This window comes from Puma concolor, chromosome A1 (genome assembly GCF_028749965.1).
Source record: "Puma concolor isolate L17-30 chromosome A1, mPumCon1.1.hap2, whole genome shotgun sequence".
Taxonomy (NCBI): Eukaryota; Metazoa; Chordata; class Mammalia; order Carnivora; family Felidae; genus Puma; species Puma concolor.
Window position 1 is genome coordinate 81,860,445 of NC_141667.1, and position 12,113 is coordinate 81,872,557.

Sequence of the window (12,113 nt, forward strand, 5' to 3'; positions counted from 1 at the left end):
GTGCTTTCTCTTCAGGTTTCCATATATGCTGTGCCAGACAAGATACATCAGGCAGATTATGCACTGGATGCTGCAGTGACTCTTCTAGAGTTTTATGAAGATTATTTCAGCATTCCATATCCCTTACCCAAACAAGGTAGAAATTTTGCAAGATTATTTCAAGTTGTGGCATTTAATGACCTCAGCTATGTATTATATGCCCGTAATTGGCATTCCCATGGTATCTCAGCAGCCCTTCAAGTCTAGACCTCTGGCAGGAGAAGGTTGCTCCTTCTCACCCCTAATCTATACAGTAAATTTCTAATAATAGCAGGAGCAGATCTTGATAAGATTTCTGAGGCACATGTCATGGTGATAATTTTACCTTCTGACCTTAAAGATAAACTCAGTTGTATTCGTGGGCAGACAGCAAAGGGCAGAAGCTGCATCTTTTTCATTATTTGCACATATTTGGTAGAAATAGAGAGGGTGCTCAATAAATTTTTCTTAATGAACACATTTACACAGTGTAAGGAAAATCTGCAGTTTCCTTCTTAATGGGCTTTTAAAACTATTATTTGTTTGAGATTTTAGGTGTATGGGAGTCGAGGGCATCCAAAGTCAAGTGTATAATTGAGGAAATTATTATTAAGAGTATCCAATCCCTGAATTCCTTGTCAGAAAGTTGGAAGAGGAGTCAGAAGGCCCGAGGCCCCAATCTGACTTTGTCATGCGATAGCAGAGCAACCCTGAATCACTGAGCCTCTTTTTCTAGGTTGTGATAAATTCTTTTTTTTTGATCCCTACACCCATCCATTCTGAAAGTTAGTGTGTTTGGGCAATGTCTAGTTTAGGGACTGTTAATACATTTTTGTGTCCTTTCCAAGATCTTGCTGCTATTCCTGACTTTGAGAGTGGCGCTATGGAAAACTGGGGACTGACCACATACAGAGAATCTGTTCTATTGTTTGATTCTGAAAAGTCTTCTGCATCAAATAAGCTTGGCATTACTTTGACTGTGTCCCATGAACTCGCCCACCAGGTACACAAGATAAATGATACTTTTAAAAATTGTGGTGAAACTACATCTATTTTGCTTTTATGGGACTTGAAAGACTATTCATATTGATACATGAAGTGTATCGATTCATCTTTACTTTGTCTTTTTTTCGATAGGAAAAATGATTTCTTTTAAAGCATAAGGTCCCATGTTTTAAAATGAATGTCGAAAGGTTTTTCTTCTTATTTTGATAAAAAATTCTGTAAATGTTACTTATATGCTGACATTGAACATATGAAATCTTTCCTTCTGAATGCCTTATGTCTGTAACTGTGTAGATAATCCAGTCTCCATAGAAATGTATGAATAATCTAGTACTTTCCTTTTAGTGGTTTGGGAATCTCGTGACTATGGAATGGTGGAATGATCTTTGGCTAAATGAGGGATTTGCGAAGTTTATGGAGTTTGTGTCTGTCACTGTGACTCATCCAGAACTGAAAGTCGTAAGAAGTATTTACTTATTTTTAATAAGTTGATACTGCTGTTTTGTTCAGTGTTGCTGGTCTTTGATTATAGAATTCATGGAAATATTAATAACTCCCTGATAGCTTAGATAAGAATCTGGTTTCTAAAATGCTAGTGAACTTGAAAGGTAACACAAATGCTTATTTCCTAACTGGATTGCTTATTTCCAAATATGTGATTGTTAGGAAATTATGTTAAATCTTATCCTCCCTTATTATAAAAAAGCTAGAAGTAATGACAGCCTGTCTGTTGCATATCATTTCCTCAACCATTAGGTTTCTCTCTGAAGGATTATGTACAGATTGCTTTTATTTCAATAGTATCCTGCTTGTCAAATCAAATACGATTCTACTTGTTTTAGGTAACTGCACACTTGTTTACTTATGAGCCTACACTCGGGAGTCCCAGACTTAATGCTTTGGAACCTTTACATGTTTATTTTAAAAATCAGGTGTTGGGGCGCCTGGGTGGCGCAGTCGGTTAAGCGTCCGACTTCAGCCAGGTCACGATCTCGCGGTCCGTGAGTTCGAGCCCAGCGTTGGGCTCTGGGCTGATGGCTCGGAGCCTGGAGCCTGTTTCCGATTCTGTGTCTCCTTCTCTCTCTGCCCCTCCCCCGTTCATGCTCTGTCTCTCTCTGTCCCAAAATAAATAAAAAACATTGAAAATAAATAAATAAATAAAAATCAGGTGTTTAACTTGTGAAAATCGCATGTAGTAAAGCTAAAAAAGAAACTTACTTTAAAAACAAACAAAATCCCCCAAACAATCCTTTACCCCACTATAATTTTGACCTAGGCGTATATTAACTTCTCATTTTCATCTTCCTGTACACATAATTTATAGTTGTAATGTCTATATAACTATTGTACTACAATGGATCATAAATATTTTCCCATTTCCACGTATGCCTTAATAATAAAAATGATGATGTGTGTATGTTATTCTGTTGAGTAATATGCCCTAAGAAATTAGATTATATTTGGAATTTGTCCTCCATTTTTTTTTTTGACCATATAGTTTTAAATTTAAATTTCTATGGGGTGCCTGGGTGGCTTAGTTGGTTGAGTGTCCAACTTCCGCTCAGGTCATGATCTCACGGTCTGTGAGTTTGAGCCCCGTGTCAGGCTTTGTGCTGACAGCTCAGAGCCTGGAGCCTGCTTCGGATTCTGTGTCTCCCTCTCTCTCTGCCTCTCCCCTGCTCATGCTCTGTGTCTCTCTCTGTCAAAAATAAATAAACATTAAAAAATTTAAATTTCTTTGCCTTAAAATAAGATGATTGGAGATGTTGGAATCACTACACATTTTAGTTTGTTGTTTTGGCACTGTTTGACTATAGGAATGATAGTTCTATTTTTAAGTTAAGAGAAAATTGTCTTCTAAAGTGATAGGCATTTAAGATGAACAAAATCTAAAATGTTCACCTAAAATTGTTTCTAGGATGCTCTTTAGAAAACTGCACTTCTGTCTAGCCCAGATAAAACATTTGTCCTTTGATATTTTTTATCTAAAAATAAATCAAGTCTTTGTCTCAATAGGAAGATTATTTCTTTGGCAAGTGTTTTGATGTGATGGAGGTAGACGCATTAAATTCTTCACACCCTGTGTCGACAGCTGTAGAGAATCCTGCTCAGATTCGGGAAATGTTTGATGAAGTTTCTTATGAAAAGGTAAAAATGGATTATAAGGGTACATTTTAGACATCAAACTTATAAAGACTTTGGTGGAGAGATGACAGAGGGTTGTGGGGTGGCTTTCCATAAGGAACAACCCAGATGGAATGCCTTTTATGCTGTCCCATGCTGGCAGGGGCTTAACTTTAAGTTAAACTTAAACTTGACTCTTTAAGGCTTAACTTGAAGTTTGGTTTGTAATCCTAAAGATTATATTATAGTCAGTTTGTCATTTACTCTGTCATAAAGTGAAAATCCATGGTCTACAATAACTTTGTCTTTTATTTATCATTCAACAAATAGGTCTTGATTGAGCATAATTGTTGTACCAGGCAAAAATCCGTGCCCCATATAGCTTGCCTTTCACTGCCTTCAAAAATGGTTTATATTGTTGAACTGCAAAATACTGTCCTATACGGTGTGTTTAATACAGAATTGGAAATGGTTGCTAACATCTAGTGGGAAATTTTACACAAAAATCTTGATATCTGGCTTCTCTGGACAAGAAAAAAGAAAAAAAAAGGATTCTTATGACACTGGTTACATGGAACCTGGGTAATTTCCCTTGGCAATGCAACCTGGAGATAAAGTCATAGTTCCTTCTTCATGAGATCAAGGATGCTTTTCCAATTCTCTTTCCATTCCCAACTGTTTCCATTGTTTTTAACGGGCAGAGAAGGTCATTATCATTGTACTAGGCTGTTTTATTTGTAGTAAACAACGGTATTTCTTCGATGTTTCCATAAGTAGTTCAGGGGAGATAAAAACAACACACAAGTACATAACTTGGTGGAACAAATTAGAAAACCCAAAAACAAACCCACACATACGGTTATTTTTTTTTTTTTTTATCTGTGAAAAAAGAGCCAAGAATATACAATGGGAAAAGGAGAGTCTCTTCAATTAATGGCTGTCCCACGGTTGTGGGACCGAGCCCTGTGTCTAGCTCTATGCTGGATGTGGTGTCTGCTTAAGATTCTATTTCTCTGCCTCCTCTCCTGCTCCCGCACTCTCTGCCTCTAAAAGAAAACACACACACACACACACACACACACACACACACACACACACACACACACACACACATTATATATTTATAATAGAACTACCTGCGTAGGGCAGCTCCATTGCTCTTTGTGCAGAATTAAAAAATAGAACTACCGTATGATTCAGCAATTCTGAGTGTTTAAAGAAAACAAAAACACGAATTCAAAGATAATACATGCGTTCATACTCATTATAGCATTATTTACAATAATGAAGATAAGGAAGCAACCTAGGTGTCCATCAATGAATGAATGGATGAAAAATGTGATATGTATATACAGCAGAATATTATTCACCCACAAGAAAGAATGACATTTTGCCCTTTGGACAGTGTAGATGGACCTTGAGAGCATTATCCTAAGTGAAATAAGTCAAAGACAAATACCATATGATTTTGCTTATATGTGGTATTCTTAAAAAACAAAAAACTTCACCTTTCACAGAACAGATTGGTGGTTGTCAGTGGGTGAAGGGGGTTAAAAGGGTACATATTTTTAGTTAGAAAACCTTTAAGTCACTGGGATGTAATTTACAGCATGTACTATATAGTTAATAATACTGTATTGCATATTGGGAAGTTGCTAACAGTACATCTTTAAAGTCCACATCAAAAGAAAAATTGTAACTCTATGTGGTAACAGATGTTAACTAGACTTATTGTAGTAGTCACTTCACAGTATATACAAATATTTAATCACTATACACCTGAAACTGTTACATGTAAATTATACCTCCATAAAAACTTCAAATATTTGTGTTTTTTAAAAGTTTATTTAGTTATTTTGAGAGAATGAGCAAGTGTGAGTGGGGAAGGGGCAGAGAAAGAGGGAGAGAGAATCCCAAGCAGGCTCTGTACTGATAGCCCCAACATGGGGCTCGAACTCAACAACTGTAAGATCATGATCTGAGCAGAAACCAAGAGTCAGAAGCTTATTAACTGATCCACCCAGGCACCCCATCAATAAAAACTTCAAAAAGTATCCATTCTTTTGGCAGAGATATGCACTCCATGTCGATATTCAGGGATCCTGACTTTGCCTGTTATCCCCACCGTCCCCTAGAGCCACAGAAAAAGGGACAGTCTATGTCTTGAGAAGATATAAGAAATTCTCTCAGAAAAGGAGATTTTGTACTTCTTAAAGGGTGATTTCTTTCTAGGAAGAAAAGGAAGTAGGAAGGGCTTTCAGGGTCAATGGAATCATTATTGCTTAGAAAAAAGATTTAAGATAAGATAGTATATACAGGAAGTGAATAGAGGGGTTTGAGGGGAGAAGAAGGATGTTTTTGGGAATTAGAAAGTTACATTGAAAAAAAAGGTGGAAGAAGACCAAAGCAGGAGGCATCACAATCCCAGACTTTAGCCTCTACTACAAAGCTGTAATCATCAAGACAGCATGGTATTGGCACAAAAACAGACACATAGACCAATGGAATAGAATAGAAACCCCAGAACTAGACCCACAATCGTATGGCCAACTAATCTTTGACAAAGCAGGAAAGAACATCCAATGGAAAAAAGACAGTCTCTTTAACAAATGGTGCTGGGAGAACTGGACAGCAACATGCAGAAAGTTGAAACTAGACCACTTTCTCACACCATTCACAAAAATAAACTCAAAATGGATAAAGGACCTGAATGTGAGACAGGAAACCATCAAAACCCTAGAGGAGAAAGCAGGAAAAGACCTCTCTGACCTCAGCCGTAGCAATCTCTTACTCGACACATCCCCAAAGGCAAGGGAATTAAAAGCAAAAATGAATTACTGGGACCTTATGAAGATCAAAACCTTCTGCACAGCAAAGGAAAGAACCAACAAAACTAAAAGGCAACCAATGGAATGGAAAAAGATATTTGCAAATGACATATTGGACAAAGGGCTAGTATCCAAAATCTATAAAGAGCTCACCAAACTCCACACCCGAAAAACAAATAACCCAGTGAAGAAATGGGCAGAAAACATGAATAGACACTTCTCTAAAGAAGACATCCGGATGGCCAACAGGCACATGAAAAGATGCTCAACGTCGCTCCTCATCAGGGAAATACAAATCAAAACCACACTCAGATATGACCTCACGCCAGTCAGAGTAGCCAAAATGAACAAATCAGGAGACTATAGATGCTGGAGAGGATGTGGAGAAACGGGAACCCTCTTGCACTGTTGGTGGGAATGCAAACTGGTGCAGCCACTCTGGAAAACAGTGTGGAGGTTCCTCAAAAAATTAACAATAGACCTACCCTATGACCCAGCAATAGCACTGCTAGGAATTTACCCAAGGGATACAGGAATACTGATGCATAGGGGCACTTGTACCCCAGTGTTTATAGCAGCACTCTCAACAATAGCCAAATTGTGGAAAGAGCCTAAATGTCTATCAACTGATGAATGGATAAAGAAATTGTGGTTTATATACACAATGGAGTACTACATGGCAATGAGAAAGAACGACATATGGCCCTTTGTAGCAACGTGGATGGAACTGGAGAGTGTGATGCTAAGTGAAATAAGCCATACAGAGAAAGACAGATACCATATGTTTTCACTCATATGTGGATTCTGAGAAACTTAACAGAAACCCATGGGGGAGGGGAAGGAAAAAAAAAAAGGTTAGAGTGGGAGAGAGCCAAAGCATAAGAGACTCTTAAAAACTGAGAACAAACTGAGGGTTGATGGGGGGTGGGAGGGAGGGGAGGGTGGGTGATGGGTTTTGAGGAGGGCACCTTTTGGGATGAGCACTGGGTGTTGTATGGAAACCAATTTGACAATAAATTTCATATATTGAAAAAAAAAAAAAAAGGTGGAGGGGAAGAAACAACCTAAACAGAAAATTTTTTTTTACCCTTGAACGAATTCCCTCATTTATGTCCCTTATCCATTAGAGGCATTTGAGTTTGTGATCTACAATCCACATGAATGGGGGTGGAGGGGAAAAGAGCCCTTAACCCAGGAACACAGGGTATGTAGGAATTCTCTTTTCTCATTGTTACTCTTGCCTTCTATGCTCCAGCTGTCTGTGCTCCCCTCCCTTCCTTAACCGGTATCTCTGCTTCTACCTCTTGGACCTTCTGCCCCCACTGCTGCACTAGAGTGGCAGTGGGGAAGGCAGGTGGTGGTCCAGGGTTCAGTGTTGATGCTGCACCGTTTGCTGACCTGTGAGTAATGGGAATGGGCCATGATGTTAGTTTGTCCTGTGGGAGACTTGGTTGCTTAGTGGACTGAGAAAGAACAAAAACAGTCCTGTTCAATCCCCTCCCTAGACAGGTTTAGGTTTAACCTACTTTCTTTAAAAAAATTTTTTTTAAAGTGTGATGGTGGGTTAGATGATTAAACTATAACCATGCTTGACATTGTCTTTTCAGGGAGCTTGTATTCTGAATATGCTAAGGGATTATCTCAGTGCTGATGCATTTAAAAGTGGTATTGTACAGTATCTCCAGAAGTATAGCTATAAAAACACAAAAAATGAGGACCTGTGGAATAGTATGGCAAGTGTGAGTATGGTTTTATTTATCTCTATTTTCGGAATCCACAGGCTTATTATCATGTTTTGTTTTGTTTTTCCTATACCATATTAATCCATCTGAGCAGAATCATGAGTGTTTTCTACAGAACTGAGAATAATATGTTTATTTTTGGTTTTTAGATTTGTCCTGCCGATGACACACAAAGAATGGATGGCTTTTGCTCCAGGGGTGCACATTCATCCTCATCCTCAGTAAGTTGTTAGATCTCTACATGCTACCCCTAAGCACATATTTTGAGTCCGCATTCTTTGAAGGAAACCTCTGTGCCAAACTCTTTGAGGCCCTTCATTCTGTCATTCTTCTCTACAAAAGATTGTGTTTAAACTATACCAGACCGACAGTCTTTTATAATTTCTTTTGAGAACTATCTACACAAGGGAGTTGAATAGCATTCTTGGGTAACAAATATCACTGGTACTGATTTGTTGAGCTTCATTCTCTGTAAAGCAGTGAATGTATGGCATGTTTCTATGGTAGACGGGGTCTGTATCAGTCAGGCTATATGGATCATTTCCATAGGTCTTCATTTGTGAAACAACAAATAAGGGCAGTGAACATTCTGGAGAGCTTACTATGTGTCAGGCAAGTGCTAATAAGCACTTAGGTACATTACCTCCTTTACTTTGCAGAATAAGACCATGAGTGGGGTACTTTTACTTCTATTTTAACAGATTGGGAATATGGAATCCAAAAGCCTATGCTTAGTAAATTACAGAGTGGGGATCTGAATTTAGATTTAATTCATGTGTTTAACTGTTAAGCTGTGAAGAATTCATAATATTTGAGTCACAAAACAATGTGAGTCTGTTTATCTGGACTTGTGGAATATTTTCCTAGGTGGTGGAGGTTAAATCCACAGATTCAACTAAATTTTATTCACCATATTTTAATTTTTTTGGCTTTTGGTTTTTAGAGATCGCTTTATTCAGTAATTTCTAGATTGTTTTGTAGCATGTTTTGTCTTTTTTTACTAGCTCTTAAATATCTTTAGAAGCTTTTTTTTTTATTTTTGAGTGTTATCTTTCTTTTCTTTTAATATAATTTATTGTCAAATTGGCTTACATACAACACCCAGTGCTCATCCCAACAAATGCCCCCCTCATTGCCCGTCACCCACTTTCCCCTCTCCCCAACCCCCCCATCCACCCTCAGTTTTTTCTCTGTATTTAAGAGTCTGTTGTGGTTTTCCTCCCTGCCTCTCTGTTTGTAACTATTTTTTCCCCTTCCCTTCCCCTATGGTCTTCTGTTAAGTTTCTCAAGTTCCACATATGAGTGAAAGCAGATGATATCTGTCCTTCTTTGGCTGACTTATTTCACTCAGCATAATACCTTCCAGTTCCATCCATGTTGCTGTAAATGGCATGATTTCATTTTTTCTCATTGCTAAGTACTATTCGATTGTATATATAAACCACATCTTCTTTATTCATTCATCAATTGATGGGCATTTAGGCTCTTTCCAGAAGCTTTTTTAGTATCAAAATGTATTCTCCTTTGAATTTATGACTGTTGAGTGTGGACTATCTTGATGTTACCACTTAGGAAGTACAGGCTGTTGACTGATGATTTCCGCCTCCTCCCGCCCCACGTTGCTTCTCTGGGAGCCAGTAATGATATATAGGTGTTGAATGCCTGGCCATTTTGTGTCCCTTCTCTGCCTTCATTCCCATGCCTGCTTTGTGCGGTGTGCCAAGCCAAGGTATGCCTGGTAGAACCAGATACATGCTCTCAAGACATGACCTACACATGTAGATAGAGGAAGAGAATGAAAAGAAGTAATCAGTGCTCTAGTGGGAATGCTATGGCAGAAGACAGTGTGGGGAAGGGAGGAAGGAGGACAGGGTCTGATGAGCCAAGGAAGGGATGAGGAAAAAGCCTCACAGAGGTTGTCAACAGGAAGTAACCCTGTGAGCGCAAGCTTGGGTTCTCTATTAGAGTTGGGTGAGCGGTCACATGTCGGTTTTTTTCTGTGTATAAATCAGCACTGGCGTCAGGAAGGCCTTGATGTGAAAACCATGATGAACACGTGGACGCTGCAAAAAGGCTTTCCCCTGATAACCATCACGGTGAGAGGGAGGAATGTACACATGAAGCAAGAGCACTACAGGAAAGGACCTGATGACGCCTCAGAAACTGGGTAACATTCATAGAGAAAAGCTCATTTTGTTGCCTAGGTACCACCTGCCTTGTACGATGAAATCTTATTTTTCAGAGTGCTCTTAATAGATGCTGAAATATTTCAATGAAAGCTATGTATCCTATAAAGGTGATTACACAACATTGTCTTCCCAAAAGGATAACAGTGGCTTTAAACCTTGGTTCATCTCCCTAAAGCTGATTATATGTAATTATTTTGACATTCTCACATTGTGTAGTTTGATAGGATGGTAATTTCCAGTTACTGACTTGAAGTGACCACTGCTAAATTACAATAGTGCCTGGCATTTGGGTTTTCACTGAGGGCATAAACATTTAGGTGACTTCTGGGGATTATGAGAGACTCAGATCTCTTTTGGAAGTCCAAGTTAGATCCTGGGACCTGTTCAGCTTTAACACTTCAGAGATCAGGAGATGTGGCAACTTGATTGACTCTTGATAGGCCGTATGTAAAAAATTTTATTTTGAAATAATTTCACACTTACAGAGAAGTTGCAAGAAGAACACAAAGATTCTTTACCCAGGTTAACATATATGTTAACTCTTAACCACATTTGCTTTATCATTCTCGTTCTCCTCCTCCCTCCCCTTTTCTCCTCTGTGTCTTTACAGTTATAACCCAAAGTATGTATATACAACCTAAGATAAAACCTTTCCATGTGTAATCCAAAATACCCAACAGTTAAAAAAAATATACTCTCTATATCTATATCTTTTATATGGTCTCTAAATAACATGTATTATTGAAGTATAATTAATATCCTAGTAGTTTAGGTGTAAATCCTACTGATTCAATGTATTTTATGCATTACAAAATGATAACAATGATAAGTCCTGTTACCATCCTAAATAAAGGTATTACATTATTGACAATATGCTTTATGCTGTAAATTACATCCCATGACTTACTTATTTTATAACTGGAAGTTTTTATCTTTTAATCTTCCTTACCTATTTCATCCCCTGTCTCCACCCCCTGTTTCCTTGTTTATGAGTCTTTCTGTTTTGTTTGTTTTGTTTTTCAGATTACACATATAGGTGAAATCTAGTTGTATCTGTCTTTATCTGTATGACTTACTTCACTTGACATAATATGTTCTAGGTCTATGTCTGTTAATTGCATATGGGAAGAGTTCATTCTTTTTTATGGTTAATACTCCACTGTGTGTGTGTATGTATATATGTGTATGTGTATACTATTGTATATGTATAGACATACACACACCACATCTTCTTCATCAATTTATCAATAGACACAGGTTGCTTCTGTATCTTGCTATGATTAAACAATACTGCAGTGAACAATACAGGCACATGTATCTCTTCAGATGTATGTTTTCATTTTCTTTGAATAAATACCCAGAAGTGGAATTGCTGGATCCATATTGGAGTTCTATTTTTAATTTTGTGAGCAATCTACATACTATTTATGATAGTGACTGCACCAATTTACGTTCTCACCAATTGGAAAATGGAGCCTTCCATTTTCTCAACATTCTTGCCTACTCTTGTTATTTTTTTCTTTTCTTTTCTTTTCTTTTCTTTTCTTTTCTTTTCTTTTCTTTTCTTTTCTTTTCTTTTCTTTTCTTTTCATCATGGTAAGTGTACTCTTGATTCCCCATCACCTATTTCACCCATCCCCCCACCCATCTTCCATCTGGTTTGTTCCATCTGGTTTGTTCTCTATAGCTAAGAGGCTACTTTGTGGTTTGTTTCTTTTTTCTTTTCCTCATTTTTTGTTGTTGTTTCTTAAATTCCACATGTGAGTGAAATCATATGGTATTTGTGTTTCTCTGACTGACTTCACTTAGCATTATACTCCCTAGCTCCATCCACATCTTTGGAAATGGCACGATTTCATTCCTTTTTATGGCTGAGTAATGTTCACACACACACACACACACACACACACACACACACACACACCACATCTGTATCCATTCATCTCTTGATGGATACTTGGGCTGTTTCCCTAATTTGGCTATTGTAAATAATGCTGCTATAAACATTACGATTCATGTGTCCCTTCAAATTAGTGTCTTCATATTCCTTCGGTAGATACCCACTACTGTGATTACTGGATCATAGGGTAGTTCTATTTTTCAGTTTTTGAGGAATCTCCATACTGCATTCCACAGTGGCTGCACAAGTTTGCATTTTCACCAATAGTGCACAAAGGTTCCTTTTTCTCCACATCTTTGCCAACACT

The 12,113-nt window shown here is 37.9% G+C and overlaps 1 protein-coding gene and 1 long non-coding RNA gene across 6 annotated transcripts in view; both read left to right on the forward strand.

Moving 5' to 3' along the window:
* ERAP1 (endoplasmic reticulum aminopeptidase 1) overlaps positions 1 to 12,113 on the forward strand; it is a 105,872-nt gene that overhangs the window by 71,476 nt on the left and 22,283 nt on the right. For all 5 annotated transcript variants that reach the window (XM_086693369.1, XM_025923592.2, XM_086693468.1 and 2 more), the window contains exons 5-11: positions 16 to 136; positions 867 to 1,021; positions 1,369 to 1,482; positions 3,040 to 3,171; positions 7,583 to 7,714; positions 7,867 to 7,938; positions 9,730 to 9,884. In XM_086693369.1, the coding sequence (XP_086549495.1) occupies positions 16 to 136; positions 867 to 1,021; positions 1,369 to 1,482; positions 3,040 to 3,171; positions 7,583 to 7,714; positions 7,867 to 7,938; positions 9,730 to 9,884 (881 nt within the window). The remainder of the gene's footprint in view (positions 1 to 15; positions 137 to 866; positions 1,022 to 1,368; positions 1,483 to 3,039; positions 3,172 to 7,582; positions 7,715 to 7,866; positions 7,939 to 9,729; positions 9,885 to 12,113) is intronic.
* On the forward strand, positions 1,493 to 2,445 carry LOC147584258 (uncharacterized). The gene is made up of 2 exons (XR_015246424.1): positions 1,493 to 1,955; positions 2,192 to 2,445. It is a non-coding gene; the product is annotated as an uncharacterized LOC147584258 (long non-coding RNA).